The 18,652-nt window shown below is 41.9% G+C and overlaps 1 protein-coding gene across 2 annotated transcripts in view; it reads right to left on the reverse strand.

Annotated features, from left to right (window-relative positions):
- The window catches only part of RASSF3 (Ras association domain family member 3), a 149,477-nt gene that overhangs the window by 68,579 nt on the left and 62,246 nt on the right, over window positions 1-18,652 (reverse strand). Inside the window, exon 1 of one of the 2 annotated variants that reach the window (XM_069974590.1) lies at window positions 1,305-1,387. The exons of the other annotated variant lie outside the window; for it this stretch is intronic. Within the exon in view, the coding sequence (XP_069830691.1) occupies window positions 1,305-1,371 (67 nt within the window). The 5' untranslated portion in view covers window positions 1,372-1,387. Of the gene's footprint in view, window positions 1-1,304; window positions 1,388-18,652 lie in introns of those variants that run through there. 2 annotated transcript variants of the gene reach the window in all.

Raw genomic sequence — 18,652 nt, forward strand, 5'->3', positions numbered from 1 at the left:
CACTTCCAAGTCCTGCTCCAGAGTACAAACCTGTAAATATATTTGCAAATCTCTAACTGGTATACCTTATAGGTACATGTTTATCACCAGACAACATGAGTTAAAAGAAAACAAGCTACTCCATAGAGTACAGGAAGGGAATGATGGAGGACTGACAAGATAAAAATCTTAAAAATCCTAGGCCTCATTCACACGTCCATAGTTCTTTCTGAGGACAGAACATAGGACCAATACTTTTCAATGGCCCCGCTCACACATCAGTATATGTGCCATACAAAAAAAAAGGTCAGGTCCTAGCACAGACTTTCAATTGCAACACATTTTACTATCAATACAGAGGTGTGTGAATTGCAGACCAACATGGATACAATTATCGGCTGCACCACAGACATGTGAATAAGGCCTTAGTGTTTTTGGCCTACCCTGAAAATAAGCAATAGCCCTAGATAGCGGCCGGGGTCGACAGTAATCTGGTGAGTATACTGCACCACACTTCCGGGGGTGGGGGGACACGGGGAAGGGGGCCAATTACTTACATAACACACATTACAAAGTTGTATAACTTTGTCATGTGTGTAATTTAGTGAAAATTTTTAAACGCCTCACTACCCCTTTAAGACCTATACAGTGTATATACGCCACGAATGTGCTAAACCAATGGTTCTAAAACTAAACCAAGCTGCTTACATATTCCAATTCAGCTATGACATATCATGAAATAAGGAATGCATCTACTATACAGTATTGTTTTGTTTCTCATGCATAATTCATCTCCGTCTATGCGTTGCTGTATTGAACACAACAAATATGAAAGTCTATGGGATACAAAGAAATATGGCAGGGATGATTCTGCATATTCCTTTTAAGTAATTTTCTATCTATATTCCCTAAAAGTTCACTCCAGCCTTTCCTATTTCCAGAAGCTGACATAGAGAAGTGCATTGCTGGGTAAATATTTCACAACGGCATCACACAGGGTATGTGACAAAACAAGCTTACAGTAGTAAAGTATAGCATTGCTCCATCTATCCATGTCTTGTTTATATTGTTTTGAATGGAATCCAATATGATGGAGAGCACATTGCAGCATAGCCAGAGAACACAGAAAACATATATCACTTCCCTTATACAACATCAGCCCACTCACTACTCCACTAAAATATACAGCTATTGAGGCAAACTACAGTTCAGTTATCATTATGAGCATATGACACAACATCATCTGTAATTTCATTTGCAGTGCTATGAATAGTCTTATTCTAACATATTACTACCATATGACTGCTTTATATCAGGATACCTACCTGAGGTTTTGCTCTTCTTGACCTGGACTTTGATTTTGTTAGATAGCTTATATATTGCGGTTCCCATCCCAGGCAGTGTTTGTGACTGTGAAGCCAGGAAGCTGTGCGGCTCATATAACAAGCAGGCTTTGGTAAATGTTCTGCACTGACTCAGACAGATCAGACAGAGTGCTGCTGATGCTGGAGAGGAAAGGTCTCCGGCAGCATTGTGTCTCATCTAGTCTACAGCACAGTCCAGCTCTCCCTACACATTCATATCCAGTCATGTTCTGTTCTGGTTGTGTTGGGCATTTTCTTCATGAAATTGTGTTGTAATAAGACACTTTCAGCCACACTTCTGAGAAATCAGATACTGTGGCCCCATTTGTGCTTGCTGGAATATTCACATGACCTTTTAATGAAACATGAGTTCTGTACATGTTTTATAACAATTGTAACCTGATCCAAGCGCCTTAGGGATGACACAGCAGTTACTGGACTCACATTGATAGGAAATCTGTAATACAGCTGGTACTAAAGGGGCTCCCAGGAACACTATAAATGAGGCTGGCTACATAAAAGCAACTCTGTACATTAGGTCAAGGGTATAGAGACATGACAGCTTATCATGAAAAGAACAATCCCAGATAGAGCTTTCTCATTCATTTAATGAATACTCAATTTTACGGTGTCCAGATTGTATAAAACACATGGCAAGTAAATTAGCAAAGGTTGGATTGTTACTTTAATCACACTGTAAGACTCAGTGGTGAGGGGCTCGTGTTTAAAGGGGTCCTCCACTTTGCCCAGTTCTTACAAAAGAAGTTTTTACCATGAAGGACACTAAGGGCCGATTATCGTTCGCATAATCGTTAACGATAAACAATCCAAATGACTGCTATTGCGAAAGACCTGAAATCGTTCACCCATTTACATGGAACGATAATCGTTGCTGTCGTCTTGTCGTCGCTATTGCGTTCATTACTACTGCGAACGACGTCTTATTCAATGCGAACGTTTTGCGAACAAGCAAACACACAGCACATTTGTACTCCTTGGGAATGTGTTGCACATCAATTTTTAGTTCTAGTCTAGCAACCTATGGTGGTTGGGTAGCTAGCCTAATGAAAAACAGGTCTGCTCTCTTTTCCCTCTCAAACTAGAATTAGAGCAGGAATAACACGTCCTGCCTGGCCTGTAGCCATGCACTAACGGTAGTGGCTAAATTCCATACCGTAGAGGGACCTCGCTGGGTGTGCGCACACAGCTCTCCAGGTAAGCCCCGTCCCGGGAGAATTTAATTGGCTTCTCAACTCTGGGCTTCCTAGCAGCCAAAATCAGACCCTGCTGGACCCCCACCCTAATCTAAACATTTAGTTTTAGTTTAGGGTTGGGGTTCGGATTAGGGTTACGTCCCACTTGTCATCTTCTAACCCTTCCCACAGCCCTAACCTTAACCCTAACTTTCCTGATTAGCACCAACCATGAGGGTTAGGGTTGTTGCGTGGACAGGGGATAGTTAAGTGGTTTGGTAGTAACCCTAATCTGACCCCCAACCCTAACTCTAAAACTAAACATTCGGATTAGGGTCGGGCAGGGTCTGATTTGGGCTGCTAGGAGGGCCGGAGTGGAGCAGCCAATGAAATCTGGACGGGGAGGTGCTTGCCTGGAGAGCTGTGTGCGTGCATCCAACGAGGTCCCTTTACCGTATAGGACTAATGGTGCGTTTACACAGAGAGATTTATCTGACAGATTTTTTAAGCCAAAGCCAGGAACAGACTATAAACAGGGTGCAGGTCATAAAACATAAAAGAAAAACTGAGATTCCCTGTCTTTTCAAGTCCATCCCTGACTTTGGCTTTCAAAATTGGTCAGATAAATCTGCCTGTGTAAACACACCATTAGTCACTACCTTGCTCTAACTAACTAAAGGTTAGTTACTATCAAAAAGGAAGTGTATGTGTAGCAAGACCTAAGTGTTATCTGCAGCTGTGCAAGAGTGACATCTAGTGGTTGGAGTAAAGAACAGCAGCCAGCCTGTCCTAACCTGTGACACTAGAGTGATACAATTTTACCAAAGCATAAGAAGAGAAAACACGTAGTGGTACACTACAGTGGTGGCACCACATTACTGCAGCTCCACAACCATTAAATTAATTGGGAGTTGAACTACAGTTACACAGGACCGATACTAGTGATTTATAGTGTATTCAGAGAACAGTCCATCAATCCTATTAGCCTAGGAAACCCCTTTAATTTAGAATTCTCTAAATTAATTCTTTAATTAGGTTCTCTAAACTGGACAACCCTTTTAACTCACAAAGAGGGGTTTTTGCTGCACTTCCAAGCAATGGTTTCTGCCACTTCTTGGTTGCAACATGACCCCATTCACTGATCTTAGCTGTGATGCAGCAATTTTTAATGGCCAAAATTGCTGTGTAGCCCTAAAGAAGAATATGCTAATAGTATGGCTTTCACTAACTGTAAAGATAGAGACAGGCTGGATTATTAGACTTGGCCTTCAGCAGCTTTTATTTCAGGTCATCAAATCACAACACAGCGTCATGAATAGATGTCTAAGCAAGGTCAGATGTACACATGATTTCTCTGAATTGCTGTCATGGCAAATAGACATTTGCTCAGATCCGTCTGGACAAAATCACTGAGCTCCTTAGCCTCTAAGTCATTTAATCTATGGAAGCAATACCTATAAGAAATAGGGCACTGCGTCAGAACAAGAGAAAGGTCAGCAGCACATGTCACATACTGTACACTGCACTTCAATGGGATAACATCACCATGTATTAGGAGCAGCTGCAGCTTACTCCTGGTCACGAAAACTAAACATAGACCCAATGTTATAGTTGATGAATAATATACAAAGTCAAGCATGAATGCAAACAGTAAACTGTGCAATATATGAGATTCCCTATACTTTGGTTAGTCTATGCATTTTGTACAAAAAATCTTTTTGCCCTAGACGCAGCCTAGACGCATCCTCCCCAGGTCTTCTTTTATTCTGAAAAGAGTTTCTTCCTACCCACTCTACTCAGTCCTGAAAAACTCAGGGTATGTTCACACAAAGGAATAGGCGCCGAATTTTAGATGGAGTTCCCGATTAGCCATCCAATCAAAGAATTGACATGTCACGCAGAATTTCAAGTGGACGCGTTGGCGCAAATTCTGCCTGAAATTCGCCACCTACTCAGCAGGGCAGATGTGGGCACATACAGGTTACAGCTATGAAGAAATTACCTACACAGTCCTGTCCCCTGATACAAGCCCCAGCCTGTAGTGGATCTGCTATGATTTGGAAGGTGAGGGAGACTTCCTGGGTCAGAGCACAGTGCTGTAGACCACTCTATGCAGACCATGCCCCTCCCCAACTCGCCCTTCCACCCAGTAAAGGGAGCTTTTAAACCAAAACAATGCTCTTAAGCCAAGTTTGAAAAACTGTGAGCTCTTAAACCAAAATGCTCGTAAAACAAAGTACCACTGTGTGTATATATATATATATATATATATATATATATATATATATATATATATACATATACATACACACACATATATATATATATATATATATATATATATATATATTTTTTTTTTTTTTTTTTTTTCTTCATTTTTTGCCTACACACTGCATTATTTAAAGGTTATAGATCTAGTTATGGGGCATATTTGTTGCTTTTGTCCATGTGTTGTGGTCTAGGGTCAGCCCAGCTGAGATGCTGACGGGACTTGTGTTTGACATTTTAAAGTTGGGTGGTATGTGGGGCTTGTTTCCCTAGTTTTATGCTCTTGTACTTTTTTGGATATTTGTATGTTCTATTTGTATCTAATAAATAAATATTGTTTTTCATGTGCTACCTTTTTGTGCGTATGCTTTTTTTCTTTTGTAGTATTCACAATGAGGAATAGGCGAGGAATTGAAGATAAAAGAACATCTGCAGCAGAAAATTCCACATGGAAATTCTGCCATGTTAACAACATAGCAGAAATCCAATTAACACAATGGGGCAATGCTATGTTCATATTTTAAGGGCGGAATTTGAAGTGGAATCTGCAGCTAATTTAATTGAAATTCCGCGCCTATTCCTCAGTATGAACATACAGTAGCGTTACAATGTAAGGCCATGTTCCCACTGCATAAGTTTTGTAATAATCACGGCCGTTGTAACAACAGCCGTGATTACTATGGAACTTACGCGGTGGTACCTTCTAAGGAATCCTGGCCACAGTAGATACACATCAATAAATAGTGGCCGTAGAAAACCCTGTCAGTTCACACAATGGAGCTCACCATTGTGAGCAGCGGGTAATTCAGATGTGGACACGCATCCAAATTCAGCAGCAGTAAAGATCATCCGGCCAGTACTGCAGTACCGGCCGGGACGATCTTTCCTGACACCGGCCGTTCCGTAATGCGGCTGGATCACGGAACGGCCAGAGTCATACAAAGTGGGAACATAGCCTTAGGCTGGGTTCAAGCACAGTATTTTTGCTCAGTATTTTGCAACCAAAACCAGGAGTGGATTGAAAACACAGAAAGGCTATGTTCACACACTGTTGAAATTTAGTGGATGGCAGTAATTTAATGGCAAATAATGGCCGTTAATGTCCGATGTTTTGAAATAACGCCAATTATTTGCCATAAACCTCTTAAGGACGCATGACGTAACTGTACGTCACGCGTCTGCTCGGGCAGTTCAGAGGGGGGCCGCGCCGCGACCCCGCTCTGAACTGCTGTGATCCCGACTGCTATCTGCAACACGGGACCGCGGCTATTAGTGGGAGCGGGCAATTGCGGCTCCCGCTAATTAAGACCGTTAGATGCAGCCGTCAAACATGACAGCTGCATCTAACTATCTTCTATGGAGCCTTCCCTGGTGTCTAGTGGTGGGATCCCTTCATCTTACTGCACCAGGCCTTACCATCAGAATAACGCTGATCCTGGCTCGGTATTCTATTGCACTGGTCTGCAGCAGGCCAAAGCAATAGAGCACCGATCTCATGGATCGGTGCTGTGTAATACAAGTACACTGCTCTCTATGGGAGATCAGTGTAGTCATATTAGAAGTCCCCCAAGGGGGCTTCTAATTACTGTGAAAGTAAAAAAAAAATAAAAAAGTGTTTCTATATATACAAAACCCCCTCCCCTAAAAAAATGTCTGAATCACCCCCTTTTCCCATTTTATAAATAAAAATAAATAAATAGATAAACAAAGATGTTTGGTATCGCCGCATGCGTAATCACGTGAACTATTAATTCATCACATTCCTGATCTCGCACGGTAAACAGTGTAAGTGCAAAGATCCGCCAAAGTGGAAAAATTGTGCATTTTTGGTAGCATTAAATCGAGAAAAAATGGAATGAAAAGCGATCAAAAAGTTGCATATATGCAATGAAGGTACCGATAGAAAGAACACATCATTGCACAAAAAATTACACCTCAATCAGCCCCATAGACCAAAGGATAAAAGCATTATAAGCATGGGAATAGAGCAATTTTAAGGAACAATTTTTTCCTGTAAAAGGTTTTATTTTTTTAAAAGCCAACAAATAATATAAAAAGTTATGTTTTTCTTTTTCAATTTCACCGCGCATATAATTTTTTTATGGTTTCGCAGCATATTTTATGCAACGATTAAGTCTGCCATTGCAAAGTACAATTAGTGACGCAAAAAATAAGGGCTTATGTGGGTTTCTAGGTGAAAAAATGCAAGTGATATGGCCTTTTATGCAAATGGAGGAAAAAACGAAAACGCAGAAGCGAAAATTGGATCCTTCCTTATAAGGTTAAATGATGGCCTTGCACAAAAGTTCAACAGTGTGTGAACATAGCCTTTCTGTGTTTTCAATCCACTCCTGCTTTTTGGTTGCAAAATACTGAGCAAAAATACTGTGTGTGAACATAGCCTAAAGGACCACTAATATATCTCTTTACCGCTTAACCGCAGATTAAATGAGTGGTGTGGTGTTTGGGCAACCCATTCTTCAGACAATTTTCCTAATATATTCCTACTATGTAAACATTCTGGGAGATGATGGAGCAGTCTGTTTTTCCCACTATTTCTTTCCAGTTAAACTTAGCAAAAATCGCACGCAGCTTTTTAAATCATGCACAGGTATGCAATGTGAAGTTTGAATGATACGCTAGCCTTCAGTGTGTATATTTATGGTACCTTGAAGATAGTATAGCTTTTGTGCACATTTTTTGTAGCTGCAATTCATGAATCACAGGTAACACAAATCACATAGCCTATTTAGCATAATAAAGATGAGCAGCCCTTGAATAACCACAGCAGGAATTCGTACATAAGTATATTAATAAATTCCCACCTATGTTTTTTTATGTATATTACAGCTTAAGGCTATGTTCACATTATGTAAGAGACCGGCTGTTCCGTGAACCGCAGTACTGCAGTACCGTAAACTGCAGTAGCGGCCGGATGAGCTTTAGCGCCGCAGAGTTCTGAAGCGGGCGCATCCATGCGCGGCCACATCAAAACTCCCCACAGCACACTATGAAGCGTGTGGCCAGAGCCGCTCGCTCCACAGTGTGCACTGACAGGGTTTTCTGTGCCCGCTATTTACTGAATATCGGCCGCAGAAAACTGACATGTCAGTTTACTACGTTGCCACTAGGGATCCAGGCCGGAGTGCATACTATGGGAGGCATTTATTAAGTCCGGCGTTTTTTACGCCGGACATAAAAATGCCCCCGCAGCTCCGGCGCTACGGAGATTTATGTAGAGGCGGACTGCCTCTACATAAATCCCGTGCGCGCCGTTGCGCACCGCCGAAAACCTACGCCAGCTGAGGACTGGAGTAGGTTTTCAGCGTACTTTTTGGCGCCCCTTTTCCGCCCCCTGGCGTACTCGGCGGAAAGTGCTGATTTGCGAATATTTTATTCGCAAATCCGCCATTTTTGCTTAAAAAAAGACGCAAATCGGCACTTTCCGCCGAAAATCATCCATTCGCCGGATGATACATGTGGCCCTATGTGTATACACTCTGGCCGGGATCCCTTCAGCCTGCAGAACTATGTAAGTTCCGTGGAAGTAAAGGCCGTTGAAACAACGGCCATGATTTCCACAGTACTTACGTAGTGTGAACATAGCCTAAAAATGCCCGTTCTTCTTAAAGCAAAAAAAAATAAAAATCTGTTTCAAACATGCGGCAATACAACTAATACATGAGCACTAAGGGATGATTTCCCATTGAGTTCAATAGCACTAAATGGGAAATATACAGCCATTACTTGGGCTGGAAAAAGGCTGACTTATGGCCAAAATTGTTAATAAAATAGGCTCTAGAGATGAGCGAACCGGGTTCGGGTTCGAGTTCGAGACGATCCGAACCCGAACGCTCGGTATTTGATTAGCGGGGGGTGCTGAACTTGGATAAAGCTCTAAGGTTGTCTGGAAAACATGGATACAGCCAATGACTATATCCATGATTTCCACATAGCCTTAGGGCTTTATCCAAGTTCAGCAGCCACCGCTAATCAAATGCCGAAAGTTCGGGTTCGGATGAACTTGAGCATGCTCGAGGTTCGCTCATCTCTAATTGGCTCATAGCCTAAAATTTAATGCCTGTTATGCACAAAGCAGCATTTGTCTACACTGCATAACTAGATCTGTTCAGTGTATTTTCTACTTATCTTACACAGTTGAATCATATAATTATGGCTACCAGCTAATTTCTGGGGTATTCGCCACATACGTTACTGACAGCAGCTAGGTGGACTAAGAGCAAATCAATAAGGTCACAGGTATCTGGAGCCATGCTGACTATAGTGCATGCGGTCGAACAAAGTAGTCAGAGCTGGGGAGGTAAGTACATGTTATTTTTATTCGCCCCCTACCTTGGCATAAAGCTAAAAGAGTCCTGCCTGGATAAACCCCTTTACCACTTCAGTTTATAGTGGTGAAATCCAGAGAAAATCAACATGTAACATAGATATTGATGCAGATATGCAATGAAATCGGCAGATTTGCAGCAAAAAAAAATCTTCATTGCAGACCTGGCAGCTCTAGGCATGTTTGTGTTCATGAAATAATTGCAACATCTTTACTAAAACAGACATCAGGTCTGGACATCAATTATCTGGACTAAGCAGATCTTCTGTTTTAGTAAAAGTATATTCTACACGCAAATCTGAAATTCTGGTGTTACTTTTCAATTCCTTTGCAATTCCTTCAATGAGGAGAGGCAAGACTTTCAGGTTAATGACTATAGATTATAATAAAAAAAAAAACACATCTCAATGTGATATGCTTTGATATGATTCGTAATGAATACTTCAGATATGCTTCAGCTTGAAACAGCTTATGCAAGATAAGGCCTCTGTACAAGGGACAAGAGTTCTTCTTTCTGGATGATGAAGAAAATATTGACAACCTGCAAAAGAAGCCAGAGCCCAAGATGTACTCTAATATGGGACCTGGCTTTATACCATGTTTTTGCAATAGTATAACCCTTTAGGGTATAAACCCACACACCGTATATGCAGCGTATTTACTGCTGCGATACGCAGCAAACTCGCAGCAAACTCGCAGCAGATTAGATCTAAATAACTGAACACAGCATCAAATCTGTACCAACAAATCTGCTGCGTATTTGTTGCATATCTGCTGCGTATATGGTGTGTGGGTTTATACCCTTACTGTGTACTTTTATATACCATATGTATAAGGACTAAACCTATCCAATCATATTATATTAAATACAGTGGTGCCTTGGATTATGAGCATAACTCGTTCCGGGACCGTGGTTGTAATGCAAATCCACTCTTAAACCAAAGCAAATTTTCCCATTAGAAATCATAAAAATGCAGACAATTGGTTCTACAATCCAAAAATAATGATTTATTATTCTGAATAACATGAAAAACTAATGAAACAAACATTCAGAAACAGCAGAATATGTGTTGTTATAAGTTACTGTACAGTAATGGAGAGGATGGGAAACACAAAGGCTGACAGAGACTGCAGGGAGCATGAAGGAATAAGCAGGGCAGATGTGGACACAGTATAGCAGCACTCTCTGTCTGGGGAGAGAGAGGTTACAGCTATGAAGAGATTACCTTCACAGTCCTGTCCCCTTATGTAAGCCCCAGCCTGAAGTGGATCTGCTATGATTTGGGAGGTGAGGGAGACTTCCTGGGTAAGAGTACAGTGCTGTAGACCCTGCTATGCAGGCCATGCCTCTCCCCCCCACACTCGGGAGCTCTTAAACCAAACCAATGCTCTTAAACCAAGTCACAATTTCGTAAAACTGTGAGCTCTTAAACCAAAATGCTCTTAAACCAAGTTACTCTTAAACCAAGGTACCACTGTATATACATGTGACTATGTAACCACTCCTATGTATCATGCATATATATATATAACCATAATAAAAAGCAGAAGTCTTTGATGCGGTCTCTTCGTGGCCAGCACTTTGTTAGTTGATTAATTAGGACAGAGACAGTTAATTGATGCAAGGTAGACTAAAAATAGACTAATCACCTTGTCAAGACTAAGCAAGGCACCCAGAAGAAAGGGCTGGAATCCTTCTTCTGTACCCTGCCACAACATATACAGTGGTTTTCAATAAATTAGAATATCCACAAAAATGTTTTTTTCCAGTAATTCAATTCAAAAAGTGACCTCATATATTCTATAGAGTCATTACATACAAAGTGAACTTTTTCAAGCGTTTATTTCTGTTAAAGTTAATGATTATGGATTACAGCCAAGAAAAACCCAAAAGTCAGTATTTCAGAAATTATTATATAAAACCAACTGAAAAAAAATGTTTTTAACACAGAAATGTCGACCAAATAAAAAAAGTCTGCACAGTAAATGCCCTCAATACTTGGTCGGGGCACCTTTTGCATGAATGACGGCATCAATGCAGCAATGTGGCATGGAGGCGATCAGCTGATGGCAGATCATGCAGATGTCTGTATGTGGTGGCTTTTGAAGCACTGACTCCAGCAGCAGTCTACTCTTTGTGAATCTCTCCCAAATTTTTCAATGGCATTTTCGTTACAATCCTGTTAAGACTGCGGTTCTCCCGGTTGCTTGTGCAGCTTTTTCTATCACACTTTTTCCTTCCACTTAACTTTCCATTAATATGCTTTGATACAGCACTCCGAGAACAGCCAGCTTCTTTAGCAATGAACTTTTGTGGCTTACCCTCCTTGTGGAGTGTGTGAATGACTGCCTTCTAGACATCTGTCAAGTCAGCAGTCTTCCCCATGATTGTGTTGCATACAGAACCAGACTAAGGGACCTTTTATAACACTTAGGAAGCCACTGCAGGTGTTTTGGGTTAATTATTCTAATTTTCTGAAATACTGACTTTTGGGTTTTTCTTGGCTGTAATCCATAATCATCAACTTTAACAGAATAAATGCTAGAAAAAGTTCACTAAACGAATTAACGGATAAGTCTAGCCACTTAAAAAAAAAAGCCAGCCGGCAAAGGGGGGGGGGGGGGGGGGGGGGGGAATGTTAATCAAACACTTCTTACCTCTACACACGTCCCAAACAGCTGCAGGCTTCGGGACCCCCGCCGCAATACATTTTCTCCAGAGTCCTGATAAAGTCACAATGCTGGGGAAAATGACGACCCGGCTGATGGATTGCATGCTCATCTAATCAGTGACTGGAGCGGTGTCCTGCCCCAGTCAATGAATGGCTGAGCGGCCAGTCCATCAACCGGGTCGTGACATCGGCTCAGAAGAGAACCCAGAGTGTCGATTTATCGCTGGAGAGGCACAAGGACAGTTGCGTAATGATAGTTAATGATATGTTCCTCCCCTACTCCTGCCTTTTAAAAAATCTTTACCAGCTCCGGACCTCTCCTTTAATGCAGGTGTCAAGTGGCCTCATGTGATATGGAAGATGCTTTGCAGTAAAGGAGTTGTAGAGAATACACAGATGGTTGTAAAGTTTATGCTGGATTATAAAATCAAGACTGGACAGTGCATCAATGATCTCTTTAGGACCAATATCTTGCTCTTCTGCAACAATGTCCTGTATACTTGGACTCCACAAAATCAACTACAGTACTAGTGTGCAAGAAACAAAAGCTGAGAAAGACCAAGGCAGCTTAAAGTGTACCTGTCATTATAACTTTCTAAATCAATAGATGTGATATAATGCAAGTTTGCAATTTACACTTTTTTATCATGGAAAACACGGCACTTCCTGTTTACTGGCTTTTTTTTCTCAAAAAACAGAAAACAGTCAGAAAACAGGAAGTCCTGTGTATCCCAGGTCATCTGAGCGCTCACAGAGAGAAGGCAGTCATGTGACTGATGGACACATTGAGCCGTGACTCTCTGGAATGGCTGGAATTCCTGTGTTTAGTCAGTTTTTTTTTCCAACCAGCACAAGTCAGAAAATCTGCCTTCAGGAGACTGGACCTGGATTTCTGGTAAGTAAAGCTTTGTTTTACAGCATGATAACAACAAAATTAATGTATATTACAAACTTGCTTTTTATCACATTTACTGTTAATTTAGATTTTGAAAGTTATAACGACAGTAACACTTTAAAGAAGACTTAGTATGATGTCAACCGGGACTGGACTAGGACTAAAATACAGCCCTGGAATTCAAGAGGCCTGCTTATACCGCTTACAGAGGACCAGTTGCTGTCTGGTTTATATTAAAGGGAACCATTCACCCCGTGGCCCCCGGCAGAAACTGACATACAGTGACATAAAGGTCAATATACTTACCACATCGCTCCCGGTCCCGTCCCTGATCCCGTTGTTGACATGGAGAAGTAACCGATTCTTCTTTTCCCGCCCATTATGGTAATGAGCTGAAATGAGTCCAACGTCCATAGGAAACAACTGACGAGTCCAACTTATTCATGAGGTCCTCTTCTCGTCGCCGCCCATCCACGCCTCCTGGAACTTGATTGACGTCTTCAGTCTTCAGACGAATTCCCGCGCAGGCGCCGTTGCGATGGTCTCGTCACCTCTTCTGCGCCTGCGCGGTAAACAGGATACGTGTTCGAGACAATCGGCGCACGCGCTGTAAACAGTGAAGCTGCGGAGCGGCTTCAATTGTGAACTGCACATGCGCTGAAAACTACTGTCACGGCGCCTGCGCGGGATCCAGCGAGAAGAAAGACGACGAGGAGGAAGAGGACCCGGCATCAATCAATGTCGGAGGCGGGGAGAAGGCTGGACTTCGGACCCGGCGGCGCTCATTACCATAATAGGTGCGAGAAGAAGAATCGTTGATTTCTCTGTGTCAACAACGGGATCCGCGGCGGGAACAGGAGCAATGTGGTAAGTATATTGACCTTTATGTCACTGTATGTCAGTTTCTGCCGGGGGCCACGGGGTGAATGGTTCCCTTTAAACATGTTTAATGTATATTACTAAATATTTTGGTGGCGTTTTTTTACACGTTTTTAAAGGACTGGCAAAATAGACTGATGAGCTGCACCGCTACACAGTGAACAGAGACAAACTGCTTCCATCCCATTCACTGTGTAGTGTAGGCGCCAAACAGCTGATCAGTGGGGAAGCAGGATATCTGCACCATTACTGATCAGAGACTGATAAGCTTTCTTGTAGATGGCTTATCATTTTTTTTTTACCTAGAAATGCCCTTAAGGGTATGTTCACACGTACAGGATCTGCAGCAGATTTGATGTTGCAGATTTGAATCTGTAACTTCAAATCTGCTGTAGATCCGGTACGTGTGAACGCACCCTAAAAGGAGAATTCTGGGGAGGGGGATCAGTTTGGGCAGAAGGTGGACATAATAAAGATTGGGTGTTGGGATGGGACACCGCTGCAGTCACTGATTGAATCAACCCGCTCATTCTTCAGGCAGGTGGTGGAATCTGCCAAACCATATACAATGAAACCTATGGGACCAGTGGAAATGTGAGCGAGGTATAGCTGCGGAATTTGCGGCAGGTGATCCACCACGATTCCGTAGTGTGGACATACCCTAACTGGGTAAATAAAAATATTATTATTATTTTTTTTTTTGTTTAACAGATGAACACCCAATATAAAAAAAGAAGGATTTACAAACCCAATTTATGCATGTTACATGCATTTATTATAACGTTCATAATATGACCTTTCTTTGTGAAATCATACATTATTTTTATTCCCTGACAAAGAATAAAAGGACCTATACACACTTGACTTCACCATGGCACATTGAACAAACAGGTACCTCTTGTGGCAATATTGTAGAAATTGTATTGCATTGTAGAAAAGAGCTGGGGAAAGAGTCCAATCATCTGTGTACTATGTTTCTTAGCTCTGTTACCAAGGACTGGTGACGTACTATACTGAAACTAACTAGATTTGCCTGCTTCTGAACTGACATTATTAACGGCAGGAAGATCAGAGCCTGGCAACACATCAATTAATGATGAGCTGATGCCACTATTTTTATAGATGTCTGTGGAGGAAGCCAGCTGAACATTAAGAGACTATTCTTTTCATAAGGAAAAAGTTTCTCTATGTCTCATGCCATCTCATATTATATTAGTTTGGCCTCACAAGAGTTCACTCAGTTTTAACCCCTCAGCAAAGTAACCAAAACTAGACATTATTAGGCTACGTTACCACTTTGTAATAGTATTGGCAGAAGGTGTCCATCTTGTTAAAGGAAACCAAATCACTTAAAAAAACACCTGTTATGCTATGGGAATGTGCTGTAGCAGCACCCAGCACACTACACAAACATGCTTTTACACACACCCCTCCCTGGAACTTACAACCCAAAAACTTACTTTATAAACTTGGCGTAAATTGCCCCCCACATCATCATTGCGCCTACGTTCTTGCTGTGCCGCACTTGTGCAGTACAACTGGGCCACTCTGCACTGTACTGCGCAGATGCAGAATAGCCTCGAACTCATTGCTGGAGATCTGGCAATGATGTCAAGGCTATTCTGCACCTGCGCAGTACGGCGCAGACCAGACCTGCTGAACTGCGCATGAGTGGCGCAGTAAGAACATTTGCGTGCTGACGTTAGGGACGGCACACCTCTCAGTGATGTCACCACAATTATGCAGGGGCGTGATTACCGCTCCAGAACACCCAGGGGACAGTGACTACTTGCGGGAGGCTCACCGCCCAGATGACTACTTGGGGGCAACTTACTTTATAAACTTGGCGCCCTGTAAGTTTTCGTGTTGTACATTCCAGGGAGGTGGGGTGTAAAAGCATGTTTGGGAAGTGCGCTGGGTGCTGCTACAGCACATTCCCATAGCATAACAGGCGTTTTTTAAGTGATTGGTTCCCCTTAAACGGACGGCCACTAATAATGATCATTCTCTATTTATTCTCTATGGGGCCTCCAGACATTTCTAAGCGCTGAACTGGAAAATGTTTGGTAGCCCCACAGAAAATGAATGAGCACTGGCTACACATGAGCTGTGTATTCTTTGCATATTGGATTGGTAGAGATTGATTCAAAACCCTATGATCAGGATGTTGTGCCCTATCCTATGTACGCTTTAAGGCTATGTTGCCATTTCAGGAATATATTGGGCAAAGGCAGCTATCTTGATAGAGACTGCCACCAATGAAGATCATGATCATAATTAGCAGCCATCTATATAACAAGACAGCCACCTTTGCCTGATATGTTCCCAAAGTGGGAACATAGCCTAAAGGTGTATTGTGGATTCTCAAATCCATAGCATGGTCACTATGCGGAAGATTTGCAGTAAAGTTTTACTGTAAAGTTTTATGGACAAATAGACATTGATTTCAATGCGTCTATTCACACAGCCACAATTTTTGCGGATCTATGAATAGGCCGAAAAAAATAGGACATGCTGTAGTGCGGATCAGGAATTGCGAAATGGGCCACTGTCTAGAATGAAGTGGTCCATAAATTGCCAATATGGAGGCACAAACTGCAGTCCCCAATTGCAGGTCTGTCATCATGGGTCCATGACTGTGGACAGCATTGCAGATGTGTGAATGAGGTAGAGAAAAACTTCTTACCTTTATCTTTAGACTACCACCCCCAGTGCAATGTTCAGCCCCTCCTCATAGATATCAGAAGAGCGGGCTTACTGAGGGCAGGATGGATCAGTAGCCCTGCCTCAGTGCACCAAAAACACCTAATTAGCATAGAAGATAATATAATTGAAACTGTGCCGACTTACCTTAATCCTTAGCACCCAGCACTCAATTCCCTTAACACAAACAGGTGTGCATGTATGCCCGGCAGGGGTACCGAGCTATGAAGCTAGCTCAGGAGCTAAGCTTGCTTCATAGCATTCGGGGACCAGCTGCTATCACCGTGTCTGCGGGGATCTTGATCACATTGACCGACTGCCGGAGGTCTCTTACCTTCCTCTGTGTAGTGAGGTCTTCAGTCTCAAGATCACAGATATCACTGATCAATACTATGCCATGACATTGCAGTGGTGAGAATAGGAGAAATCTCAGTCTTTCCTTTATGACCTGTTCCCTGTTTATATTCTGTTCCTGGCTTTGGCTTCAAAGATCTGTCAGATAAATCTCTCTGTGTAAAAACACCATAAGGCCATTTTATGCTCTGTCCTTAAGGGGTTAATAAAACTTTGTTGAGTATCTGGAGGGTTTGGGTAAACACTACTCAGCTAGGCACTAGAAAAGTAGGAATGCTGACATCCCCCTCTGCTGGCAGAAACTGGTAATAACCATCATCACATAGCAATTTACAACATGACTAGGAAAACATGTCTAGCTTCTAATAGGTACAGTACTCCATCTGTCCATGGGTTATGGTGTATGCTATTAAAGTCCAGCTCCATTAAAGTAAATAACACAATACCACAGCACAGCAAACCCATTTGAACAGGAGAAGCTACAAGGTTCTCATATAACATTGATAAAGGATTTCTATAATTAGCTCCACCTCATAATATATTTCCATTACAATGTAAAAGCCTTTCTCCAAAATCAAGATATCCTTTAATTTAAGTAAAAATATATGAAATGGTTTATAATATACCATAAGGCCAAAATGCAAACTATACTGACCATTTGGTACTTATCTCAGAGGAAAATGCATTGGTCATTTCAGTGATGGTGTATAACATATAGTCAGATGGTATATACACAACAAATTGTATGGAGATTAATATGCATCAGTTACTAATATTCTGCACTTACTACGCTTCTTGTTTAATAGCGACCCATGACGTATCTGATACGTCACGGTGCCGCGTGGGGTGTTCAGAGAGGGGTCCCGCCGGCGCTGATCCCGGCTGACATGTGCAGCCGGGCAGTGCCTCTATTAGCCGGCTCCTCTGACAGCTGCACTTAGAGGCTTTCCTCCGTGCATCCCTGGTGTCTAGTGGGACGGATCTCCCCCCGAGATCCGTTCTTCTGCCCGTGTCGGGCCTCAGCGTCGGGATGACGCTGTTCCCGGCTCGGCAATAGATTGCTATGGCCTGCAGCAGGCCAAAGCAATCTATGACCGATCTAGTCGATCTTTAATGTGTATATACACAGCATTGATCTCTATGAGAGATCAGTGCTGTCTATATACAAGTCCCCCAGGGGGGCTTCTAGTTAAAGTAAAAATAAAAGTAAAAATGTTTTTTTTTATTAATTAAAAATCCCCTCCCCTATTAAAAGTCCAAATCACCCCCCTTTTCCCATTTTATAAATATAAAGAAATAAACATATCTAGTATCGCCGCGCACGTAATCGCACGAACTATTAATTAATCACATTCCTGATCTCGCACGGTAAACGCCGTAAGCGGCAAAAAAATTCCAAAGTGCAAAATTGCGCATTTTTGGTTGCATCAAATCCAGAAAAAATATAATAAAAAGTGATCAAAAAGTCGTATATGCGCAATCAAGATACCGATAGAAAGAACGCATCATAGCGCAAAAAATGACTTCTGACACAGCCCCATAGACCGAAGGATAAAAGTGTTATAAGCCTGGGAATAGAGCGATTTTAAGGAACATATATCTGTTAACAATGGTTTGAATTTTTTACAGGCCATCAGATAAAAGAAAAGTTTTACATGTTACATATCGTTGTAATCGTAACGACTTGAGGAACATGCATAACCAATCAGTTTTACCATAGGGCGAACGGCGTAAATGCAAAACTCCCAGAATTCAAAATAAATTCCTTTATTTTTCAATTTGACAGCACATATGATTTTTTCCCGGTTTTGCAGCATATGTTATGGAAAAATAATGCCTGTCATTGCAAAGTACAATTGGTTTCACAAAAAATAAGCGCTCATATACGTCTCTTGGTGAAAAAATGCAAGCGCTATGGACTTTTCAACATAAAGTGGAAAAAGCAAAAGTGCAAAAACGAAAATTGGCTTTGACCTTAAGGGGTTAAAAATCTGCAA

Source organism: Dendropsophus ebraccatus, chromosome 1 (genome assembly GCF_027789765.1).
Source record: "Dendropsophus ebraccatus isolate aDenEbr1 chromosome 1, aDenEbr1.pat, whole genome shotgun sequence".
NCBI classification, from domain to species: domain Eukaryota; kingdom Metazoa; phylum Chordata; class Amphibia; order Anura; family Hylidae; genus Dendropsophus; species Dendropsophus ebraccatus.